Source organism: Schistocerca serialis, chromosome 6, assembly GCF_023864345.2.
Source record: "Schistocerca serialis cubense isolate TAMUIC-IGC-003099 chromosome 6, iqSchSeri2.2, whole genome shotgun sequence".
Taxonomy (NCBI): domain Eukaryota; kingdom Metazoa; phylum Arthropoda; class Insecta; order Orthoptera; family Acrididae; genus Schistocerca; species Schistocerca serialis.
The window spans coordinates 672,957,452-672,984,826 of record NC_064643.1 but is presented as its reverse complement, the minus strand read 5'-3'; the positions used below and the strand labels follow the sequence as shown (position 1 = coordinate 672,984,826).

General features: G+C 40.8%; 1 protein-coding gene across 1 annotated transcript in view; it reads left to right on the top strand.

Annotated features, from left to right (window-relative positions):
* Positions 1–531: 531 nt before the first annotated feature.
* The window catches only part of LOC126485025 (zwei Ig domain protein zig-8-like), a 233,371-nt gene continuing 206,527 nt past the window's right edge, over positions 532–27,375 (top strand). Inside the window, exons 1-2 of the mRNA XM_050108630.1 lie at positions 532–535; positions 644–891. Coding sequence (XP_049964587.1) covers positions 532–535; positions 644–891 — 252 coding nt within the window. The remainder of the gene's footprint in view (positions 536–643; positions 892–27,375) is intronic.

Here is a 27,375-nt window from a genome sequence, read left to right as displayed (position 1 = left end):
AGAATTGGCGGAAAGCACTGGCGGCTGCCTTCTTTGATGAGGGTATTGGAAAGTTGGTACAACGCTACGACAAAGTCAGAACGGCGACTATGTAGAGAAGTAGCTGGAAGGTGTAGCTAAATATTACAAATGAAACATCTATGAATTTCACTGTGGGTTCCATTTCGCAATCAATCGGAACTTTCTGGACAGCCCTCGTATATACCAAAGAGCTACGTAAAATCGAATGTATATTGAATAAAGTACTTTCCCTTCATCTGATTTCGAAGACATATGAGGTATGTGCTGGCGAAGCCTTAAGATCGATTAGCATTCGCATGTCGGATCTTGTATGTTATTTGCGACTGGGACAACACTGCATATGGGCAACAGCCCAAACACCACCTGTGCTGTGGCCGACTTATCAATTTCAAGTCGTTCCATGTTTGCGCGGCAGCCAAGAATACAGCATATGGGACTAAATAAATAAACGTTTCAGCAGCGTGAAGAGCGATGATAGCTCTCCTAATGCCAGAGCGGATTTTATCCGAAATGCGTAACAATGCTTTGTAGACTAGGATAGCCGTTGACCCCTGAACTGTCTTCCTCTGTTCCTCAGACGCCGCACGCTGTCCCTCGTTGACGACGGCTGACCTTTCGGCAGGTGCGGCCTGGAGCGCGGCCCTCGCCCCGCGGCAGACGCGGCCGCCGGCGCTGGCGGTGCCGCTGGCCGCCGCCCTGGTGGCCGCCGCCCCCACGGAGGCGGCGCCGGGGGCGGACTGGCCGCTCGACGCGTCAGACGTGCCGCCGCCCGCCGTGCGCTTCGTCACCGACAACTCCAGCATCGTCACCGCGCAGACCGGCTCCACGGCGCTCATCCCCTGCGTTGTCAGCAACCTGGGTGACGGCATGGTGAGTCCGTGTTGCATCAGTTCTGTCTAGCGATAACAGGAATCGGTATAGAAGAGATAGGGGATCAAGTATTAGAATTTAGACGAGCTTTGGAAGACTTAAGGTCATATAAGGCCGTAGAGATGTATAACAATCCATCAGAATTTCTAAAATCATTGAGCTAGATGGCAACAAAACGGTTATTCATATTGGTTTGTTGAATTTCTGAACCTGGCAATATACCACCTGACTTTCCGAGAAACATCATCCACACAAAAACCTCCTGGCATATTAAAACTGTGTGCCGGACCGAGACTCGAACTCGGGACCTTTGCCCGCGAAATGTATAGGTCCCGAGTTCGAGTGTCGGTCCGGCACACAGTTTTAATCTGCCAGGAAGTTTCATATCAGCGCACACTCCGCTGTAGAGTAAAAATTTAATTCAAGAGTCATCCACACAATTTCGAAAATGGAAAGAGCTTACAATTGCGAGAATTATCGCACAACCGGCTTAACAGCTCATACATCCAAGCTGCTTACAAGTATAATATAAAGAAAAACGGAAAGGAATATTAAGGAGGCGTTAGATGAGAATCAGGTTCCTTTAGGAAAGGCAATTCGACGTTGCCGTTGATAATGGAAGTGAGACTAGGATTTGTACAAAAAAAATAGTTCTAAAATGTCAAACAGTGCACGATGATCGGAATTCTGAGGAAAATAGGTGTAAGCTATAGCGAAAGACGAATAATATACAATATGTGCAAGAAACCAAGGTGGAACAATAAGGCCACGTACGGAGCGCTTGGATTAAATAGGGTGGAAGACATGGTTGCAGCCTTTCGCTCCCACTGTCAGTTTATACATTGAAGAAGCAGTTACGGAAATAAAAGATCAAGAGCGGAATTAAAATCCAAGGTGAAAGAATATCACTGATAAGATTCGCTCCTCACATTGCGATCCTCAGCTTACGTGAAGAGGAATTAAAGGATGTGTGACTGGGATGAACAGTGTAATGAGTACAAAATATGGATTAAGAGTAAAACGATGAAAGACGAAAGTGACGAGAAGTAAGAGTCATGAGAAGAGCGAGAAGCTAATATCAGTATTGGTGATCACGAAGTAGATGAAGTTAAGGAATTCTGATACTTAGGCAGCAAAATAACCCATAACGGACGGAACGGGGGGGACATCAAAGCAGTCTAGTAATAGCAAAAACGGTATTCCGACCAAGAGAAGTGTACTAGTATCAAACATAGGCCTTAACTTGAGGAAAAAAATTCTGAGAATGTACGTTTTGAGCATAGCTTTGTATGGTACTGAAACATGGGCATTGGCAAAACTGGAGCAGAGTAGAAGCATTTGAGATTTAGTGTTGCAGCAGGAAATTAGGTGGACTGATAAGGTATGGAATGAGAAGATTCCGCAGAGATCCGGCGAGGAAAGAATAAAAGGAAAACACTACTGGCAAGGAGCAGGAACAGGGTTCAGAATATGTCTTATGATATCACGGAACAACATCGGTCAACTAGAGAAAGTCGTAAAGGGTAAAAACTGTAAACGAGGGATGATAGAAGAGGGAGCTGTAGAGGACGAGAAACCGTAGAGGAAGACAGAGATTGGAATTTATCCAGGAAATAATTGAGGACGCAGGTTGCAATTGCCACTCTAAGATGAAGAGGTTCGTGGCGAGCACAATCAAACAAGTCAGCAGACTGATGACTCAAAAGAAAAAAAGAAATCGATTTCGACACAGACATATGGTGGCATATCTTCAGAAAAATCAGTCATATAGTGCTTATTTTGTCACTGCCACCTCAGAAAATGCTCTTCCACAAAACAGTATAGTGATGAGATGCTTCACGTGCTCTTCTGGATTTAGCAACAACACTACCGTAAGTCGCGACGGTATTTTGATTGATTTGATGCTCTCGTCCATTTTTCTCACTGTTTGGCCAGTATTTTCCTCTAAACTACACCAATTATCCCACATTATTTGATTAACGTATTCAATTTCTGATCTGTATGTTACTGATATTCCCTGTCCATACCTCTTCCAGTGACAAGTTATCCATTCCTGGGTTCTGAGGAGTCTATCTTTATTAAGGACCTTTACTTCTCATCTTATGTGTATAGTATTTTGATTGGCTGTCCTGTTAGCGTTTAACGTTCTTTGAATACGCGTAATTTGAAGTCACTCCAGTGTCATTTTTCCTTGATTTTCAATGGCTCTTCTCCTTCATACAATTCTGTACTTTCAGAAAGCTTTTCGTCTTTACCACGTCAATATCTAGTACTAACTGAATTCCTTTATGTAAGGAAACGCTCTCCACCAGTGCAAATCTACTTCTGACATCTTTTTGAAGATCTTCTCCATGGTCTTAAATGAGCCATTCTATTTTCAGTTGCATAGCAGATAAAAATTTCTTTTGCAAATATAAATTCCACTGCTCCACCTTACCACGATCTTTTAACATTTTTTGAATAGTCCATACTATGAAACAATCTCTGGGTTCGCAGCAGTTCTCAAGACCTGCTGTGTAAAATTATAGTCGATAGAGTCAGCATAAAGATACAATATCTTATAAATTTCATTATAACATATTTATACTGATATTACTTCATGTAATGGACCACAGAAACTTAATGTCTACAAAACATAAAATGTAGCTTAGGTCAGAGATAATTCTGCACACCTGTTTCCGTGTACGCTCTGATGCCTGCCTTGCTTCGCTCAGTGTGTAATCGTACTTTCTGAATTGCACAATCGATTCACATCATCCGCTACAGTGTTGATCCAAATTTTATGTTAAACTATGCGATATACCCCTCACTACCACTCTTCATTTCTCTCGTCTGTGCTTTAAGATTATACCGTATGCTGTTCATTCTATTCCATATGTTCTGCAATTGCTCCTTACATCCTGCTATGCCAGGTGCACAACGGGACTACGTATCTGCTTCGTACGCTGTTTATTTTCGTAAATCACTCAGAATATCGACGTTTAAATTCACTTAAGATGGATCCCTGACTAATGGTCAGTAGCGCACTAGCACACAGAACCGCCAGGAAGAATTTTGTTCAAATATCGCGATACCCTCATTGTAATTAAAGAAGTCAATTCTTGATCAGTACTTTCTGTTGCTTGGAATTGTATTCATTAATTTAGTTAACAAGTATGTTACTGGTATCGGAAATATACGAGTATATCACGTTTTGAATACTACGATCTTTGGTAACCATCAGAGGTAAAAGACTGTTAGTGACGGATATGGTAGCCAACCCAGTTGTAGTACTGGTTGGTATTAGAAGGCTTTGAGTACAAATAGCGCAGAATAACAGCCTGAAAAAGTAAGTTATTATTTCAAAACTTCCATCAGGTTAAATTTCATAAATTCAATATAATTTTTTTTTTTTACTTCAACATAAACCACGAAGTATCAAAACCCAGTGAATTAGCTGTCCAGATTAAAATACGGTTGCTGAAACAAAATGTTTTAACTCCTTACGGAAAGTGTGGTTGACTCATCTACACAATAACAGAACCAGTTTGATTTGATCCCTTCGTCAACATACAATATGGTTGAGGCCACAGGACTACCAAAACCAGGTTACACAGACGTTAATTACAATTTGCATGTACATCTTCAAGGAAAGCGAATTACTCGTGCCGTACTATCGGTGACTACCCACACCCACTGATTATAATACTGGCACTTGCCTAACATACGCTTACAGCAAAACGACCACAATTTCGAAGTACTTGAAGAAACTTCCCGAAATATTTATAACAACTGTCATCATAACCATGAGTACCACCTCAGGTCACCGTGTTGTATTAGCAGCATACAACTTTAGTCCACCTGTATTCTAAAAGACTCGATAATATTTACAATAAAAGGGGTATGCTCTCTTATACGCAACAGTGCCTGTAAACAGTCTCCCGCAGTGCGCTCAACAAGTGCGCCAAATATATTAGATTTAAGCTAGGCTAAGACAGACACACACACGCACATCTATATATACATACACTGCTCGTGACGTTTATAATGAGCAATCCAGTGTCAACAGAAAGCATCTGTTTATTTCTCACTACGAACAAAATTATTTTATATCGGAATCTTGCGAGATCTTTCAATGGAGCACTTTCAAGTTACTATATTATGACATTTGTTTTACCAGTATGTGTTAAGAGGGACATTAGAACTTAATAAATAGCTGTCCTATAGCGACTCAGAGTCAGTTCTGCATTTAGCGCGCATCAGGGCAGTGCTTTTGCTGCTGGAGTACTGTTTCATTATTGAGTTTTACTGTCCCTTTTAATACTTACCGGTAAAACAGATATCGTACTACACTAACCTCGAATCGCCCTGTCAAATGAGCATGCAAAATTGCAAACTTTTTAGGTGTAATGAGAAAGAAACCGGCGCTCTGCATCGACACTTGGCGTGGCTTGAAAGAAGTGGTAAGCTCTGTTTGTTTGGGCTGACTCCAGATACACAATGCAAAAACGAAATATCAAATAACTGTCAAAACAGAACCAAAAAATGCCCTGGGTGTCTCTTACGAGAGACACGTTATACACATATACACTAAAGCAGCAAAGAAACTCGTATTGGCATGCATATTCAAATACTGAGATGTGTAAACATGCACAATACGGCGCAGCGAACGGCAACGCCTGTGTAAGACAACAGTGTCTGGAGCAGTTACATTGGTTACTGTTGCTACAATAGCAGGTTAAGTACGCGCACGAGTGATGGCACACAGCATCTCAGAGATGAAATGTGGATTTTCCCGTACGACCATTTCACGAGTATACCGTGAATATCAGGAATACGGTAAAACATCAAATTTCCGACATCGCCGCGGCCGGAAAAAGGTCCTACAAGAACGGGACAAACGACGACTTAAGAGAATCGTTCAACGTGACAGAAGTGCAACTCTTCCGCATGTTGCTGCAGGTTTCAATGCTGGGCCATTAACAAGTGTCAGCGTGCGTTCGACGACATATCATGGACAGGGGCTTTCGGAGCCGCTCGTGTACCCTTGATGACTGAATGACACAAAGCCTTAAGCCTCGCCTTGGCTCGTCAACACCGACAGTGGACTGTCTATGACCGACCTCGTTTCAAAAATGTATCGAGTGGATGGACGTGTACGGATATGGAGACTAGTTCTTAGAGGGAATGGACCATGCATTTCAGTCGGAGACTGTTCATGCTAGTGGAGGCTCTGTAATGTTGTAGGACGTGTGCAGTAGGATTGGTATGGGGTCCCTGATATATCTAGATACGACTTTGACTGGTTACACGTATGTAAGCATCCTGTCTGATCACCTGTATCCATTCATGACTATTGGACATTCCGACGGTCTTGGGCAATTCCAGCAGGACAATGCGACACCCAAACGTCCAGCATTGCTACAGAATGGCTCCAAGAACACTCTTCTCAGCATAAATACTTCCGCTGGCCACCAAACTCCCAACACATGAACATTATTGAGCACATCTGAATGGCGTTGCAACGTGCTGTGACCTGGATGTTTCATGGTGTCAATTCCTTCCATCGCTACTTCAGACATTAGTGAAGTACATGCCACGTCGTTTTGCGGCTCTTCGGTATATATAAGGATGTGGCAGAAAATTTCCTCCAGAATACAAACTAAAATGTTGAGTGATCTCAGTGAACACTGATACAGCTACAAGAGCCATGCAAGGTGCAATGTTATGCGACAGTTTTTCGGAACGTATGTTAATTAATATAAATTCAGATTAGAGACTCACCTCCGAATTGAATAATTAATTACAGTCGGACATTTTAACTGGAGTTAAGTGTATGAGAGATGGTTGGTTTCTGTACTAATCTAAAACTAATTTGCCTTCTAGTTGGAGGTTAAGGAATCTTCTCGAAGCCAAAGCACATTCGGCGACAGAGATACAGCGCTGAGCCCTGGAATGTCTTTGGACCATTATGTAAACGTGCTGTTGTACAAACCCTGTTGTCACTTTCACACCAGCGCCACAGCCTGGCCATCCACATAAATATAAATAATATCACCGTGCCTAGCCGTTAACGGTATCTCTCTTATGTCGACTTCCTCGTTACCTATCATTTACCAACTATCATTTTACGTGTTAACCCAGTGTGTAGAAGTAGTACATTACTGACCCTACTATGTATGTCGAATATCCGTAATTATCAGAGTGATTTTGCTAAGTAGTCCTGAAACGAAAAGGAGCAAAGAAGGACATATGGACATCTGGCCGGAAATGAATTGCAAGGCAGCTAGACCCACTTTAAGGTAGAGATATAAGGCCTTTGACAGTGCAGGTTTCCATGGTTCAAAGTACTTGTCATAACAAACCGGAAAAGTATGTTTCATTGCTATGGTGGTGCTGAACAATCACCACCGGTCCAGCGTCAATGTATGGTCGATATACCTCCATACGGAAGTGTGGAAGTGACCTGTAACACCATCATGTAGTAACCATATTATTCTTCGTACCAAGAAAGGCACATCTTCCGACAGGGATATGCCTCACATGTGAGGTGTTGTGGAAGGATGACAGGTTGTCGCCAAAAATACCTGACCACACACTGAGACTCAAGCGGTGCTGATGGTTCACTGCCAATGTGCTACTAAAACATTAGTACAAACGTACACATTTCCACATACCTGGTGTTTTCTCATTCCTACACTGTCCAAAACCATCATGTTGATTAAAAACGCCGCTGCAGTTTTATCGCGTTTAGTAACATTAGTTATTGCATCAGGCGACATCCTGAAAAGATAGAAAACTTTAAATAATACCACGAAGTTTTACAAAGGAGGTCAAACTTTTGCCTAAAGCCGATGACTGCAAGTGATATGAAATATGGTAAAGACAAATACTTGCAATTTCAGTACATTGCTGTACCCTCCCGCACCCCCTCCCCCCAACCCACCGTCCGTATCCAAAGAATTTTACTCCATTCTAAAAGTCATGTCGCTCGCACGATAAACCAATGTAGAAGAAAAAGTGGGAGACCAAAATTGGATGTAAGTAAGCAGTTGAATGACGGTGGTATGGGGGAACAGGATGAAACAGATAAAGGTGTAAACCGGAGTAAACCATACCACGTTCAAGTGGATCCAACTTTACGGAGTACAGAAGAGCACCGCGGCAGAACGCTCATTATCGCGGAAACAAATGACGGGCTACAAGCCTTGTGGCGCATGCGCGGAAGCACTAGGCACACTATGAGTGTAAGGAAATTACTAAATATCGGCTGTACGCTAGTTTACAATGACAAATACTACAACAGAAAATATAAACTGGGTACTATTGACAGATCTATATGGTGTACTTTGGGAAACTATCAAAAATGTTCATATCCAACTTCAAATTCGTGTACCTCGCTCGGAACGTATTTACGGTCACACGTACATAAGAACCCTTTTTCTCTTTATAATTTCAGTGATCGTGTCCTTCAGTTCGTCCTGAATTAGCAAAATGTCAGTGAACGTAGAATTAGGATGTGCTATACGTCCAACGTATTCATTAAATTTTGAATATATTATAGGATTTTTCTTCACCTAATTCACAGCATTTAGAAGGAAATTGTGAAATTAGGTCAGTCATCTACAGAACGTATATCTACATCTAAGAACACTTTTATCAGATGTGAATTATTACGGTTCTTGTCGTAGAGATAGTAGACGAGCGACAGTTCAAAGATGTCATGTGCGACGCAGCATATGGTTGTATGCAATAGTTGAAGCTGCTTACTGAAACACCAAAAGATGGAACAAAAGAGAAAATGCACTTCTAACTTTTTCCTTCTGAAGTTGATGGTTCCTCATAAGTACGAGTACCAAGTCAGTGGCCTTTAAAGAGTATTAAGCTGATTACGTGTAGCTGACAGCAAAACAAATATAGTGCCTCTCACATTAGTATAGGAAGTACCTTGGAAGCAGATATGTTCTTTGTACGTCTGTATATTAGGATTCACCAGTGAAGAAGGTCAACCACATACGACAGAGAGTTGCTGATAGAAATAAATTACAGTTTGTTCATTGTTGAGCAGTTTTTGAAATATGAGAACTGTGTCAAGATAAAAATAAGAACAAATTAAAGTGAGTAACTCCCCTGACAGTTCATACAGTTCAGCCTGAATAATTGCTTCTTGTCTATGTATGCAACTGAATCTGAGAAGAATGATGTAAGATACCATCACTGCTTCGCTAACACAGCAACAAGCAATTTACGTTTATATAACTCCGTACGAAACATAGGAAACAGTGACATCAGGGCTTAAGATTCAGTTGTTCCTCTCACATGAAAGAGCTGTGCAGTTGTTCAAGGAACCAAGCTGGCATTCACTTTTAGCGGTTTAGCGAAACAACAGCTCGGCTTCCTCCGAATATCGGCTGTCTTAAGCCCTGCAACCCCTCGCTCACTTTCAATGAAACGATTTTGAATTACAGTACACGGTTGTAGAACTCTTGAAATTAGCATTTATTATCATTATACTAATTCCAGTTCGACAGCTACCTGACTCGCGACTGAATTATATTTAGTCATTTGAGATATACTGTTTTGAACACGTTCAAGTTTCCATTTCATAATTTCATCATAACGGACACGTACGTCTCATTGTGTTGTATTGTGAGTTACCATCGTAACTGTCCTCTGTTTCCTATTGTTGGTGTCCGTAGTAACGTTGTTCACGTTTAGTTGTGCTTCAGACCCATTCCAAGCTCACGTAACCCTTGCAGAAAAAGGAAATTTCCTCTGACAGGCATTATGTTTCGCGTTACCTTTACCTTTTAAAGGGAGCGTAATTAGGCGCTACCTGTTTCTGTTTCACAGACGGCCTTAAGGCATGCTGAATAAAATGTAATATCAAGACTCGCTTTCGAAAGGAAGTCACGTTTTCCGATTATTAATTGGACACTGTTGCGCAAGTTCCCTTGAGACTCAATATTTTAGAAACATTTTTCTCTTCAGGTGAGAGTGGAAGCATCGTCGTAGGAACGGTCCACGTATTTCCCACCTTACTGAAACACAAAGGGACAGGTCATATATATCCAGCTTCGGCTACTGAATCGATGATGAAGTATAAAAGAAAAATGATAAGGGCAGAGCAAATAATAGTGACGTACAGTAACGAGGTTTGAGATAATGCATAACATTTCTTGAATCAGCTTATAAACTGCCCTTCGAAGTTATGTAAAATTAGAAAATGGGAAAATGGCTGTAGCACACAGTGACCGGGTTTCTGATTGTGCGTAACATTTCTTTTAAAATCGATAGAGGCCGTCTTTCGAAGTTGTATGGAAACAAATCATCAAGAATTATAACCTTATTCACAAGCTGTGGCAGCTAAGACGCTACAAACAGAACGGTTACATCCAGAAGAAATACTTTTTGTTCATTGTGTTCTACAGCTTTTATAATTTATAGAAATGACATCACGTAACATACTAATTTTCTTCTAATTTTTTGTTATGCGACCGTTTTCGGTCAAAGAAAACTACCCATCACGGATATTTAGTAACAGGAAGACCTACAGCCGTCTATAAACCAAGGTGTCACAAATATAATATTTATAAATAATATTTAATCATGCGGAGGTACATGCACAGAATATCATTTACAGAATTAGACTGGAAACGGCCGCGCAATAAAGAAAAATTGAACAGCAGTTTAAGGTGTTACGTGGTACTGTTTCACCATCCACATCTGGTAACTACGTATACATCGCCAAGCAGTATCTGGCACGAATATTTTAGCAGGGATAGCACACAATCCACTACGACCCAGCGTATATGAGAGAGAGGAAACAGCCATATGTTACTAAATTCCAAAGACTTTCATCATTTCCATATTTCGCACCTTCATGATGGCAACAAGTTTAAAATATTTTTATGTTTTCCCAATGGTGTCTACGAAAATGGTAAAGTAATGATGCCTTGTAATAGAAGATTTCTTTTTTTTAGGCAAAACAAACACCAGTGTGTCCACACTAGCAGACAGAAGGGGATGCACGAACTACATTGGTCTGTCAACCTGGAAGCACGCGTATTTTTAATCACATAAATGGTTCTTGTTTTATTGACAAGAGTCTCAATACCCAGAAGTACCTACAGTTCCTCGCAGATATACTGCCTCATTTATTGAATGACATCCTACTAGACACACAGAAATTCTCGATGCACTCACATGATTTATGTCCTGCCTGTTCCTCACACCTTCTTAAAAGAACATTTTCTGATAGCTGGATCTGTTATTCTGAAACCAGGAAATATCTCGCACTCCTACCACATGAACCATCTCTGGACTTCAGTCGGTGGGAAATATTAAAATGAGTTCTACAAGGAAATGCTCCCGATGACATGGAAAAGTACAAAAATAAGTTCCATTAAGAAAAACGAGTAGCATTGTCTGCTGGGAAGGGCTTATTCGCATGCATCTATACTCAAGATCAACATTTTGAGCATTCGATATCAGAGTCAATATAATTAACACAAGAATTGTCTATTAGCTACACGTTTCCTTACCTTTGGTATGGTATACATACGTTTGTAATACCACTTCTCCGGATGGCAGGACAATGATTTGCGACACTTTTACGGTGCTACTATTTGTTCGTGTTCTGCACGCATCATGTTATCGACATCTTATTCAAGATTAATTCCAGTACCGCAAAAAGTAAATAATTCCTTTAAAAAAACAAACACTTGGTAGAATTCGTTAGCTATAAATTTTAAACTTTATTCCTTCCTTTTAGTTCGTTTTTACGCTAACCAAAATATTTTACTCAGCTACCTACAGTTGCACATTCGTCCTCTACGACTTCTTACTGTGCGAAACTGGAACATACTCGTATATCATCAACCTGAGCAAAAAATTCAGCGTAATTGTTAGTAAAATAAACTATTTTCTTTCTTAGAAAGTGAATGGTTGTCCTTATTCAAACTAAAAATATCTTTATGCTTAAATTATTGATTTTTAGGCCTTCAAAAAATAAAAAAAAATCCGTTCTAGGAACTGAAATATGTAATTCTTCAGGGTTTTCCAGCGAGGCATTGTCATGCTGAACAATCGCGCAAGAAAGACACGAGTAACTGGCAGAAACGCGAGTGTTCAACATGACAACTGAAATGTACTTTGCGACCCAAAGTCTTGTGCTAATGATCGATTAAGATAACATTTCCGTTTTCTCTTCTAGAAGCAATGGGTTTGCCGAAAAGGTTCTTGGATCACGATCATACTCACCAGCGGGAGGAAATCTCCTTCTCTTGGCATAATTTAAAGTTTTCCATTTTTGTAAATGAGGCGAATGAGATAATTTTAGATGACCTATCATATGCATAGGTAAAGGTAATAAAGAGAAGGCCAAACTCACTGAAATAGCTAAATTATTCCTCATTCTTGTAAAAATAGATGTAAACAGTATAGAACTGGAACAATTCTATAGCTTGGAGAAGTTGTAGTTCTCCTATGTTCCAATAAATCTTGGCCATTAATCGATCTGAATGGAAGATTAATGCAAAAAGCACAGAAAATAGTAGCTTTCATATTGCAAAAAGCTTGTAACATGGTAGTGTCAAGCATAGTTCTCAACTGGTGTTCGTTTCGTTAGCTTATACCTCTAACTGGTGTTAGATTCCGTAGCTTTTAGGCGTTCATGTTAAGCGGACATTGTTCCAGACTTGTGCCCAATAACTGCGGGGGCACTGAGGCACAATTGGTGGCGTTAAATCGTTTCTTTGTATTTTTATTAATTTCTTCTTACTCAAGTAATATTCGAAACGAAGACTTATAAAGAAAAGATATTTTATTCCTAAATTTATCGAATAGAATGTTTAGTTTGTCAACAAACCAACAAACACTTTTGTCACTGTGATGACAATTTATGCTTAGAGAAGCATGTAGAACTGTGGAAGATAGAGAACTAACGTCACTGAAAAGAAGTGTAGAGGCCACTTCGCTTGTCTTCTCCCGCCCATTTGGTCTTTCTTTCTTGTGAACATGTACTGACAACATTTAAGCAAGATTCATCTCTAATTTTATCGTTTAGTAATTCCGTATTTTAGTATAATTAGACGATGTAAGTATTTAAAATAGTTCAAATGGCTGTGAGCACCATGGACTTATCATCTGAGGTCATCAGTCCCATGGAACTTAGAACTACTTAAACCTAACTAACCTACGGACATCACAGACACCCATGCCCAAGGCAGGATTCGAACCTGCGACCGTAGAGGTCGCTTGGTTCCTGACTGAAGCGCCTAGAACCGCTCGGCCACAACGGGCGTCTAAGTATTTAAAAGCAATACCAACCTGGCTCCTTATCACATTTATAATTTGTATTGTGTTTTGAGTATTTCTCAGCTGCTAGATAGGAGAAGTTGGAGGCGGAATCTGCGAGGGTCAACGACCGAGCACTCTTCGTGTTTTTATTTATTTATTTATTTATTCATTTACTTTCTTTAGAGAAAATTACTTTGGGTATTGGGGCGCTACATTGTAACCACTAAACAGTTAAATTGCCGATATTTCATTCCTTTCTGCGAACCTCTTGAGGGCGGTTCACTCTTCGTGTTCTTTCCTTAATTGCTTCTCTGCCGGAAGCTTGAACCGCCTTGAGATGTTTTACGAGATCATTTCCCTTACTCTATACTGTTGTGTGGTAAGGTGTGAGTTTGATGAGTTACCGCCTTCGAACAATGACGCCTAAAGCCTTTTCATTGACCTGATGCAGCATCGACTATAAGAAAAATACAGATAAACTTCAGTCAGAGCTACAGAAATTCCACTGAACTGCATCGTCCACTGTTCTTAAATGAGATTAGTGTCCGTCATGAATCTGGCTTGTCTCTATGTCGTTTGAATAATATCACTCTATTTCATGAACTGCTACCAAACGCCGCCCCTTTGACAAAATTCAATTGAAAATCTCATTTCGGGACAGAATGCAACGCCACAACGTGATGTGTTATGTAGCGGGTTACTGATAAGTTTCTCTGGGGTTTCAGAAGACTGTTCTGCTGGACCCAGAAATACAGACAAACAGACAATATCAATGAAGAGATCTCCAAAATTTTAACTCACAATACAGGTGCTAAATACATGCCGTATTTGTATTTACCGTTTACTGAAGTCACAGCTGCTTGCTGACCTCGAAGACGAGACAACAGTTAACTTTGTAAATCTGTTAACTGTGTTTATTACATGACATATACACAGCCACTTCGGTTGCACAAAATTGTTTCACTTGACCATGGTTTCGATTGCACTAGGGCAGTCTTCATCAGAACAAAAATTTAGATGGAATACACGTAACCACACCAGGGTTTAAAACATCTGAGCGGATATGATTACATGTATTCCATGTAACTTTTTATTCTGACAAAGATTGCCCTAGTGCAATCGAAACCATGGTCAATTGACAAAATTTTGTGGAATCTAAGAGGCTGCATATACGTCCTGCAATTAAATATCATACGGTTGCTGGATCACAGCCCATCAAATGTTTAAATTACTGTGAAATTAGCCAGCAGTGTCAGATACGTACGAGTATGCTACTGCTGCACGAATCTCGTACATAGTTGATTGCTAGTTTTATTGCAGTTAACTAACTGCACCACCTTTTTACTGTTTTTTTTTCAGTGCTATAAAATAGTGTGTTAATATTTATGACCTCGTAAATGTCAATATTACTTTCAATACCACAAAGGTTTTAATTTTGTCTCATTTAATCCAACACGCAATATTGGTTTTTGGGCTCTATCCTAATATTTATGTTAAAAGTAAGTCTTGATTCTTCTTGTATGATGAAAGTAGTCGCCTCTGGATCATGCCACATTGTGCTATTTTTCCCTTCAGGTTGGCGGCAAGGCACACTTGAAGAAAAATGACTGAAAGAAACAAGAGGCCTATAGTTATCCCTTTTCAGTTGTACATTCACTCCTGACTTCGTTTGTCGACACCAAACGTTAAAATATTAAACTAGCAGAAATTGCAGAACTGTAGCTAGTTATGCCACACACTTTTTCAACTATAATTGTTTCATTATTTTACTAGAAATACTCGTGAGTCTCTTGGACTCTCGATATTCTGTCCCAAATGTTAATTTAATGAGTTTTTTTTTTGGCCGCACCTCCATGTTATCCATTGTCACTCGCCTCACTGCTACTAACAACCCCCACCGAGCTGGCATCGCTTCCCTGGGATGCGTCACAAGCCCTAATCTCGTGAACAGCGAGCAAGGGTCGGCGGCAAGGAATCAACAAGAAATGCGCCTTTCACGTGATCATAGAAGGAGCGTAATCACCTCCTGGACGATTTCTTTTCTTTACGGAACTTTTACATCCAGATTACTGCATGAAATGGTATTGTGTTCATGAGTAAATGTAAATATTCGTTTACTTACAAAAAAATTCAATAATTTGTACACTGACAATAATTTGAGGGAGCATTTGAGCTGTTCGCGGATACTGTCACCTTACAGCCCTTCTGTAGGCTCGTGTACTTCCTTCCAGCCCCGTAGACGGAACGAGGTTCTCCCCACTCGGCTTCGGATAGGCCACAGCCCTATAACGCTTGGCGTCCTGCTCCGGCGAGAGGACACTCCAATGTGTGGTGCTTGTAGCGTCCAGGTCACTGTGCGCCACGTTTTATTGGATTGCGTTTAATTTTCTGACCAATTGGCCGCAGCTGACTTGCCAGCGGATCTGCCATCTCTTTTAAGAAACACTCAAACGAATGTGGTTAAAGCTTTAAAGTTCTGGGACTTGTCAAATGTTTTTACAAAGTCTTTAGGGAGAAGGTCTTAATTTGCTCACTATGTGACAAGCTCACCCTTATTTTATGTAAGTGGCCAGCCAATGACAATTTTCTGTGGCATTCTTGCTGCTACGTTTTCGTTTTCCTTAGGTTTTACTTCCTTGTGTAGCATTTCCATTCCTTTCCTGCTTTCTTTGCGTGTGTGCTTCGGTTTTGCTAAGTCTGTCCACATTCGTTTCTTTTAATGTGTGGCAGGGCGCTGATGACCTCGACGTTGAGAGCCCGTAATCCCCAACACACACACTCGAATTAATTTCATGCGAGTGTGTAAAAGAGATTATTTGTCTACATGTTCCGACACTTCTGCCTCCTAGTCGTGCGCTCTGCTACCACACCACTTTACGAATCGATAGAGATATGCAGTACCCAATATTACATGCAACTTTTTGTATCTCTTCTGTTTTTCCCATAGTTGTCGTCTGACATTCCAGAGTAGTTTTCAACCATCTTATGTATGTAGAACAAAAATTGTAAGTGATAATTTCGTAATCTCAATTATTTTTCTCTGACATAGCCTGCTAGTGTTCTTGGATAACAGGTGTTCACAACTTCCAGCGTGAGCTTCGTCCCAGTTTGAGCTGCACTAATGGAAAATGAAAAAAGTACACATTCATACAAGTGACTAAGGAATGCCGTACTTGGGCGGGACACTAGAGACGGCAGTTACTGTGATGATCAAACGCACAGCGCTGCGGTCTTACCAAGGACCACATTATCAGCCGTGGAACGCTGCAAGCCTCTCATCAGTCGTTAATCTCCAGAGCCAGTAGTAACCGTATGCTGTATCATACGGAAATCCAACAGTGTGAGCAAGATTGTTAGCATGCCGCGAGAACGTGGACGTGAATCGTTCGTGCAACTGACAGCGCTGAGATAGGTCGTGTTGTGCGCCTACGGGAGGCAGTGATGTCACATCGCAAACCTGTGTCTCCACGGTGTATCGATGTTATCCCCAACTGTCATACTCGTCATCCTGGGTCTAGATGGAAGCGCTGCACAGATGCATGCCATAGAAACGCATCTTAACAAGTGTCTTATCGAATCGCACCACGTCATCACTGCAAATTACACACTCGACCCATGGTGTATTACCGATTATTTCCTCTGAGGTCCCATAATCGAGCAGTCCGCCTCCAGAAGTGTCACGACAGGCTCTTGTGGAAGGACGAATGGAGATCTGTTGCCTTCACTGATAAGACTCGCCTCTGCCTTATTGCCAACGATGATCGCAACACGTGTGGCTCTGTGCACGTGAGCGCCAAAGTCCTGGGAGTACACGACAGATGCACACAAGGTATCATGGTGTGGGTAGTCATATTTTACAGTGGCCGTTTTCCTACGGTGGTAGCGGAGGGGGTACTGAACAGTGTTCGGTACGTCCAAAACAGTGTACATCCCGTCGTTTTACCATTCGTGTACCAACAAGACAATGTGCTTTTCCAACACGACAGTGCATGTCTACATGTATCCCGCTCCACCTGACATGCGCTGCAAAGCTGACGTCGACTATCCTGACCAGAACGATTCCCAGATCCGTCTCCCATTGAATATGTTTAGGACTGGATAAAACGTCTCGTCCCGCAGGAAATCTGCCCAAACTGAGGCGCGATTTTGAAATTACATAGCAGCTGTTCCTCAAGACTACATACGTCATCTCTACGGTCGTATCCATGGGAGGATTGCAGGCTGCATTGTTGCAAAAGAAGAGTATACCGCATACCACAGCTGAGATTTCGCGCGCCCTCTCGACTGTTATCAGATACGGATAGATTCTCAAGAGTGTGTCAATAAAATGTCCTTCTGATGGGTCTATTAATTCTCGCTGTTATTGTTTAATTTTCCACTATGGTATTTGGGTTAAGAGATCACATGGTCGACGATAGGCTAGAGGGGCTACAATGCGGTCTTTTACCACTTTGTTTTGTGTTCTCTGTAGTCAGTCTGGTGTAATGTGACCCGCCATGAATTCCTCCCGTGTGCCAACATCTCCATCTTAGAGCGCACTTGCAACCTACGACCTCTATTATTAGCCGAATGTATTCCACTCAATGTCTTCATCTACAGCTTTTACCCTCTATAGCTCCCGCTAGCACCATGGGAGTCATTCCCTCCTGTATTAACAGGATTATGTATCAGCAGGTGTCCTATCATCTTGTCCCTTTTTCTTCTCAGCGTTTTCCAAATGCTTCTTTCCTCTCCAATTCTGTGCAGAACCTTCTCATTCCTTACATTATTTGTCCACCTAATTTTCAACATTCTTCTGTAGCACTAAATTTAAAATGCTTCGATTATCTTCTTTGTTGCATGAAATACCTAAAAAATTCTCCGAAAGAACATTGGTGTGCTGAGTACATCCGGATTATGAAGGGCCACGGCCGCCCTAGGACTTGGAGTGGCTGTTATAGTGTCTCAGTTGATATAGATTTCTATCCATCTCAATCAGCCCAGTATTTTAGTGAATAAACTTTCTCAAGGCAGCTTTATAATAATCAGCAAATGGTGACCGAGGACTTCCGGCGTTAGAAGTCACCCTTATTCTGCCAACGGCCTTGTCGAGGTGGGCGGAGTAGCGGTCGGGCGTTCAGGGCACTCTCTTGTCCTTGGGGTGGGAAACTGCCCCTAAAGGTGGAAGAATCGTCAATTATGAACAGCATGAGGATACAGAGGGCAATGGAAAGCAATGAATTAATGACGTAAAGTGTATCCACACGAAATGTCGACTGCTATTGAATAAGTGTCATGATGATCTCTCCATTGGCAAAAGATTGCAGGATAGTCCCCCATTCGAATCTCCGGGAGGGTATTGCCCAGAGGAAGGTGACCAGGAGAAAAAGATACAATAACCAACGAAACGATAAAGATATAAGAGACGAAGCGTCGAATATCAGAAGCTTCAATGTGTTAGGGAAGCTACAAAATCTCAAAAGTGAAGTGCAAAGGCTAAATCTAGATACAGAAGAGGCCATTTAAGTGAAATAGAATGAAGAATATTTTTGATCAGTTGAGTATTGAGTTACATCAACAGCAGCGCAAAATGGGAAAACGGGAGTAGGATTCGTTATGAATAAGAAGAAAAGACAGAGAGTGTGTTACTGTGAACAGTTCAGTGATAAAGTTGCTCTAATCGGAATCGACAGCAAACCAATACCGACAACGGTAGTTCGGGTATACATGCCGACATCGCAAGCTAAAGACGAAGAGATAGTGAAAGTTTATAAGAATATTGAAAGGGTGATACAGTGCATAGAGGGAGATGAAAAGTTAGTAATCATGGGGAACTAGAACGCAGGTGTAGGGGAAACTTTAGAAGAAAAGTTTACTGGAGAATATGGGCTTGGGACAAGGAATGACAGAGGAGAAAGACTAGTTGACTTCTGCAGTAAACGTCTGCTAGTAATAACGAATACTTTGTTCGAGAATCACAAGCGGAGGAGGTATACTCGGAAAAGGCCGGGTTATAAGGGAAGATTTCAGTTAGATTACATCATGGTCAGAAAGAGATTCCGAAATCAGGTACTGGATTGTAAGGTGCATCCAGGAGCAGATATGCACACAGATCACAGTTTAGTAGTCTTGAAGAGAAGGAAAAATCAATTAAAACTTGTGGTTTACGGAAGGACTAAGGAGATAAGATACGCTTGAAGTTGTCTAAGGCTATAGATACAGCAATAAGGAATAGGTCTCTAGACAGTTACAGGTGAAGAGGAATCTCTAAAATGGGCAGACACACACACACACACCTGCACATTTGAAGGAGGAAGATATCCTCGACTGGGGGTGAAGTACTAGCGCGCGAGGCGCTTCACCTTCTGACATGACGGTTTGGGTAGAAAATTTCATGGCTATATCGTGCTGCTTGACTTTGTATGTATATATTAAAATAGAAGAAAGATTAAAGGATAGTGAGAGGGGCAGTGACAGAAATGGAAAACGAACGGCATAAGTGACTGGCCGGTGGTTTCAGCTAGAGTCTCCGCTAATGTGGTGATGGCCTCGCATGGGTTTCGTTACTAAAACTGGGGGCGTTTGTTTTCGCGTTGTTGACGTGCAATGGCTTCCATGGCTTCCTGAGCTTCGGGATCCACCTTCCTCCTACCAGTCCGGAACTCTTCCTTCACCCATAGGTCTATAATGTCTACTAGGTCGTCCCATTGAGAGGGCGTGAAGATGGGGTGAGAATTGATCAAGGCTAGCTCTTTCTTCGTGAGCGCTTCCATCAACGCGTCACGGTATCTGTATATGCGAAGGGGGATCGGTCGATGGGGGAGGGGAGGTATAGGCTGGTCTGGCGGGGTAAAGGGGTGTAGTTGATCTGAGTAGGGTATGTCCCGTTCTTCAGTGATGCGGCAATGTTCTTCAGGATGACCTGCACGTTACTCACTCCGGGGAGCGGTAAGCACAGCCTCCTCTTCTTCGTTGGCCTCTCAGCTTGCGGAGAACTTGGAAAGAGAAACATATGTTCAAAGAAGCTAACTATGGACGGCAGAAGCTCATCGATGACAGAAGGAAGTAGAAAAATGTTCAGGGAAATTCAGGAATACAGTACAAGTCGCTGAAGAGTGAAATAGGTAGGACGTGCAGGGAAATGGCTGCGGGAAAAAAGTGAAGGAATCGAAAAAGAAATGATTGTCGGAAGGACTCACTCAACATATAGGAAAGAAGGTAATGGGAATTCCACTGCTAAATGCAGAGAAGAAAAAAGAATAGGTGGAAAGAGTACACTGAAGGGCTCTATGAGGGGAAGATTTGTCTATGATACAGGAAGAAACAGGAGTCGATATAAAAGAGACAGGGGTTCTAGTATTAGAATTAGAATTTAAGAGAGCTTTGGAGGACTTCAGATGAAATAAGGCAGAAGGGATAGATAACATGACATCAAAGTTTTACTGAAACGACTTTTCACACTGGTGTGTAGAATGTACTGTAAGAGTCTGGCGACTTTCCACATGACTTTCGGCAAAATGTCATCCACACAATTCCGGACACAGCAGGAGCTGACTAGTGCGAGAGTTATCTCACCATCAGCTTAACAGCTCATGCATACAAGTTTGCTGACAAGAATAATATACAGAAGAATGGGGAAGAAAACTGAAGAGGTGTTAGATGACGGTTGATTTGGCTTACGAAAGGTAAACGCACGATACAGGCAATTCTGACGTTGCCGCTGATAATAGGGAAAAGACTAATGAAAAATCATGACACATTCATAGCATTAGTCGACCTGGAAAAAACGTTCGACCATGTAAAATGGTGCAAGATATTCAAAATTCTGAGAAAAATAGGGGTCAACTATAGGGGGAGACGGATAATATACCAAATATATGTGAGCCAAGAGGGATTAATAAGAGTGGACGACCAAGAACTAAGCGCTCGGATTAAGAAGGGTGTAAGACGGGGAGGCCGTCTTTCGCCCATACTGTTCAGTCTTGAAACAGAAGAAGCAATGCTGGAAATAAAAGAAACGTTCACGAGTGGAATTAAAATTCAAGGTGAAAAGATAGCAGTGATAGGATTCGTTGATGACATTGCAATTCTGAGTGATAGTGAGAAACAATTACATGATCTGATGAACGGAATGGACAGTCTAAAGAGTACAGAATGTGGATTGAGAGTAAATCGAAGAATGACGAAAGTAATCAGAAGTAGCAGAAGTGAGAACAGCGAGAAATTTAACATCTGGATTGATGGTCACGAAGTAGATGAAATTAAGGAGATCTGCTACCTATGCAGCAAAATAACCAGTCGATGACGCAGCAAGGAGGACATCATAAGCAGACTAGCTATGGCAAAAAGGGCATTCCTTGCCAAGAGAAATCTACTTGCATCAAACAATGGCCTTGATATGAGGAAGAAATTTCTGAGAACGTACGTTTGGAGTACAGCATTGTATAGTAGTGAAATATGCACTATGGGAAAACCGGGACACACAAGAATCGAAGCATTTGAGATACGGTGTTACAGACTAATGTAGAAAATTTGATACACTGATAAGATAATGATTGAGGAGGTTCTACGCAGAATCGGAGAGGAAAGGAATATATGCAAAACACTGACAAAAAGAAGATACAGGACGTTAGGACATCTGTTACGGTATCAGGGAATGACCTCCATGGTACTAGAGGGAGCTTTATAAAGCTAAAAACAGTAGAGGAAATCAGAGAGTGGTATACATCCAGCGGATAATTGAGAACGTATTTTGCAAATGCTACTCTGAGATAAAGAGGTTGGCACAGAAGAGGAATTCGTGGCGGGTCGTATGAAACCAGTTAGAAAACTGATGACTCAAAAGAAAAAAGGAAAAAGCAGCTTGAATGTGAACTACATCGTACAGTACAACGTCAGAACATTGCGAGTCCGCCTCTCGGGTCTTCTGGTTAGTGCGATCAGATATCAAGAGCTACTGTGTCACGTAGTGATGCTTGCAGTACGTACATATCTACGTTTTCGATAGTAGAAAAACATTCGAAATGTTTCGTGTGACTGGCTGAAACTGATGTAACGCACAGTTCTAAACCTCTGTGCCTCCCGTGGGTAATAAAATATGAGAGAGTACACAATAACATTTTTAATAAATAACACTGTGCGAGCCCACGGCTGCTCCCAGGAGTCGTCCGCTTTGTCGACATATTCCCAGTGACGTACAGGGCAGGAATACGGAAAACGGCCTTAGCTGCACCAGTTCCGTGTGTCCACGGTGGGAACAGAGTATGTAATGCTGATCTTGTAACCCTATCGATAAGTTTTGCCATAATGTTTACAGGTACCTCACTTTTTTATGTGGCTGTATATTTATGAAAAGTGGAGAGGAAGGGAATGGAAACATTTGGGAAATTCTATTACAGAAGGACGCTGAAAATTAGTACGACGCAGGAAATAAGGCGTTTCTCTAAAAAATCACCGAAGACAGGAAAATTTCAAAAATAACCGAAGAAAGGAGCAGAATGATAGGACACGTGACATTATATTACTGTATAGTTACAAGTTGTAAGTTGTAGCTGATGCAGGCCAAAAAGTCGTATGGGACCAGAGGATATATGAATGCCCAAATTTTTTTTTTTTTTCAATCAATCTCTCACGAATCCCTCTTTTGCAACAATCTCTTCATGTATCATGTCCTTTCTTGTTAGTGTTTTACAAATTCTGTTATCTTTGAAAAAATGCGGAGAACCTCTTTATTCTTTAACTTACCAGTCCACCAAATTTTCACCATCCTTCCACAGCGTCACATCTCAGATGCTTCGATTCTCATCTTCTCCGGATTTCCTACAGTCTATGTTTCATTCCCATACAATTATGTGTTTTTGCTTACATCAAACTGAACAGTTTTGTGATTGCATCTTCCCCAATGATTGTAGGAAATACGAAGGCACGAATTTCACAAATCTTCCAAAGCCATGTTAAACTCTAATAATGGATTTCCTGTGTTTTCCGTATCAACGGCAGTTTCTTGTTCCATCACATCGTCAGGGTGTACCTGCCTATTGCACAATTTTCAACGCACACATCCACCTATTTACTCTCTCCTCTGTGTTCAGCACTGGAATTCCCACCGCACTCAAATTGCTGATGGTCTTGTTTTGACTTTTCTATGTGCTGAATATCAGCACTTTTGATGAACGTTTTCTTTTCGTGTTCTTCACACTTTTCGTGCAGCCATGTCACCTTTGCTGGCCTTTACTTACTACATAGACACCGGTCCATTTCAACGCTGGTCCAAATTAGAATATCGTTCATTGATGACATGTAATTATCTAAGATTACCGTTGGATCTTTCATCTGTTGCATTTTAAGATACCATTGAACGTGCCTTACAGATCGTTGGGAGATTACGCTGGTTTAATGGCTTAATTTAATTCAGCCAAATTTAACGTCAAGATGTGATTCCACAATAACCGAGGATTAGCAGCTACAAGCGGGTTATACATTTTTAAGATTTTAGCAAAAATTAAAGAAAGATTTAACTTATTTGTTTCATTCCTAAGTGGCTTATAATGCTGCATTATCATCTCATCCTGAATACTGTTGTACTTTCTTCTCTTCTTTCATCGATTATTTTTGTATTCGTACTGTTGTGCTAAGTTTTTTCACAATCGTTTACTTACGATTGTCTGTCAAATTTCTGTTACTGCCATTTTAGTGCTGTTTATTCCTTTTCAACTTAAGATACTAGAGAAGTATTCATCAGCGCAGCAGTTTCAACTCAAAACATGTCGTTTTAAGAGGGATATAATGAAATTTAAGGGGATTTAAAAGACGAAGGGGACACAGATTTCGGTGACGAAGTGGACGTTGGGCAGGGTATTTCAGAAGGAAGGCAGAGGCGACGAGGAAGCACTTTAAGAAAACGATCATAACAGTACTGGAATGAATAACGAGAAGAAATCGATCAATGTTCCATTATTACAGAGAATACGTTCCCACATCGTTTCTCAAAAGTAATCTGGACATATGGGTGTAGCGAAAGCAAGTACAATGCTTTTGGAAGCTGGAAGTACCTCATAGATGATGATATGTTGGCATTACAGTTCTGTATGGAAATCAGTACTGTGAATGAAACATCTCAAGATACTGGAGTAATATCCTATAATCTTGTGGAACATGCGGTTTTTCACTCATAATGTATAAAATATTCTACCAACAAATGAAGGAACAGTCAATTAACTCAATAAATTAGAATATCGATGGAGTTAAGGTTAATTTTAGTGTGACAGACGTAAAACCAATATACGTTACTGAGTCGAAAGCCTTCGTCGGTAACTTATTTTTAGCCGATATTAATTGAAGTCTGTGACGAAACTTTGAGTATCTGTGGGTGACCGCTGGAAACGGTACTGAAGAATTTTATCTCTTAATGAGCACAAGATTTTTAACACTCTTCATCTAGTACTTTACATTCGGGATTCATTTCACTCGAGATGAAAGGAAAGAGACAAAGCAACAGCATTTCGACATTTTCTATGATGGTACAGACTTTCCGGAAGTTCTATATCCCGGTAAAGGATATTACGGTTGCTTGAAAACTGGAAGATTTATTTGTTGGGAGAGGTTTCGCCAATGTGTACCCAGCAAAGAAAATAAATGGGGCACTATGATATATGCTCTTGTGGACTCCCAGGTATATTTAAGTGCATGATTTGTAAATACACGCTGGATTGAAACCAAACGGATTAGACGACTTAGGCTGCATAGCTTCGGACATTGTTCTCCGACTGTGAGCACCTATTTACATATCAGGCCGAAATGTAAAAGTTGACATCTGGTTACTACCACGAAGGAAGGAATCTTTCTTTTTGTTGGGGCGATGAAGAAACTCAAGTGAGCAATTGCCCTTGAAGAAGGGTTGCACCCTAGTTTCCTGTGTTTCAAGTAAAGAGAGATGTATGCTCCTGTCGTCTAGCTTCCATGAGGATAGTGCAGTAGATGCTAGCACAGGACATAAATGAAACCCTTCCAATGTAATAATCTGTAATGGTACCTGAGCTGTACTCGATATTATGGATATGTTGACCGCTTCGTACAATGTTGCAAGAAATATGTACCATTGGCCTACGGACATACATATTTTGCCACGATCATTGTGAGTATTATCAGTGCACAAGTAATTTATCTTGTCAACTATGCAATTCTAACACAAGAAAGAGATTCCTGAAACAAGAATCTCACGTTTTACGTTGCCTCACTTGGTTCGAGGAAGTTTAGGCAGCTCAGGAATTCATATGAACCTTCAGCAGGCTAACAAGCGTGGAAAAGCAAACACAGAGACATGAAGCAGAAGGAACTGGGGTCCAGAGAAAGAGATGTAGTGCATGCACAGTAAAGAAAAGACTGGCAAGTAAAAAATGCAAATCACTTTGCTCGGTTTGCAGTAAAAGGCCTTATCCCTACCACAGTTCAATAGCGATTATGAGCATTGTCGATAGGAAGTTAAAAGCCCTAAACTTCCTTCTATTTTAAGTGATGACGAGACAACTTTATGATTAATATCTCTATTGTTGTTGTACATTTACCTCATCTCTATCTTCATGTTTTATTGGAGAAATTTAATAAACAATGAATAAGCTTCGAGAAGAACACTGCTGCTGGCAGAACACTCAGTTAACTCTGCATCTTTACTAAGTTTTGATCCGAGCCTCTTTTTGTTCCTGGGTACGATCCACAAACCGATATCAGTTTTATAGATCTCTGGTCGCCAGTGATGTAAACCAAATGGAACCAGCCTGTATCTCTGATACTTTTACAAGCATAACGTCTCCCTTTTTAACTTTGAACATTTACATTCGTTGTTAATAGTAGAAATTTGTTGACCTCAAGTGGCCTTTCTCCTCTTCCATTCCTACTAACAAGCCGAGTTTCTCACTGTTCATAATGAACTATCCGTTCAATAACCTCTTCTACTTTTTTCTATTTCTGCATATTATGGCTGTATATTGGCCATGTATTCATAAAAAATAATCTTTTGCTGCCTGTTCTGACCAAAATAACGCTGTCTCTGAACTATTCTCAGTAATGTATCAGTAGCTTACCTATAATTCATAATCAAACCTGATCCTGTTAAATCGCGTGGCTTGCATTCGGGAAGACGACGATTCAAATCCGAGTCCGACCATCCACATGTCCCTAAGTCGCTCCAGCAAATGCTGGGATGGTCCTTATGAGACGGTGCAGCCGATTTCCTTTCCCATCCTGGATAAAATCTCAGCTCCGTCCATAATGACCTTGTTGATACATCCAAAAGAATACACCACTCTCTCTATATATATATATATATATATATATATATATATATATATATATGGTTTTACTTGTAGGATAACAAATTAAAATATTTGCATATATTCATGAATCACATATATAGAGTGATCCATGAACATATGCAAAATTTTATACATATATACATAGGGTGATTCATGAAGATATGGAAATATTTTAATATGTTATTCTACAATTAAAAGTAAAAAAAAAAAACGTATGAACATAGGTCCGCAAATGTTTAGTTACGGAGTAGCGTCTAATAAAATATTTGGCCAGAAATTTTGCAACTTCGCTAATATGAAGCCATCGCAAAACGGTACGAGGTTAAAGTAAAGCGCGATTCCCATTACTTTGTTGTTATTGGTCAGTTGAATCTAATACATATCCCAGACGGTCATATGCAGAAGTTTTTCAGAACATCAAGGGAAGCACAGATTATCATACAAGCAAATTCGTTTACTTTCTATTGAGAACGTAGAAACGTTTATGTCTTTTCTGGCCAACCGTTAGTGAGTTGTTTCAGTTGTTTGCTAACCTTGAAACGAGATAGTTTTCTGTATTGTTCAGTGAAAGAATATAGTAACAACGGTGTATTTAAGTGAAAACACATAGTAACTGTTGTAGTTAATAGATTACTTATGAAATAGGGATGGCTTTCAAATTTACGACAGAGGAACACGCGGATGTAGTGTTTATTTATGGCGAATGTGATGGTAATTCTGTGGCTGCAGTTAACAAATGTCGCGTACATTATCCAACTCGGAGGATTCCGAATGCATGAACCATTATCATAGTATTTCGAATGTTACGGGACACAGGTTCTCTACCTAGCGTTCATAATCAGTACGAGCGCTCCATACTTGAAGACGATGATGTGGGTATTATGGATGCTGTTCAATGCAGCCCAGGTATGAGTGC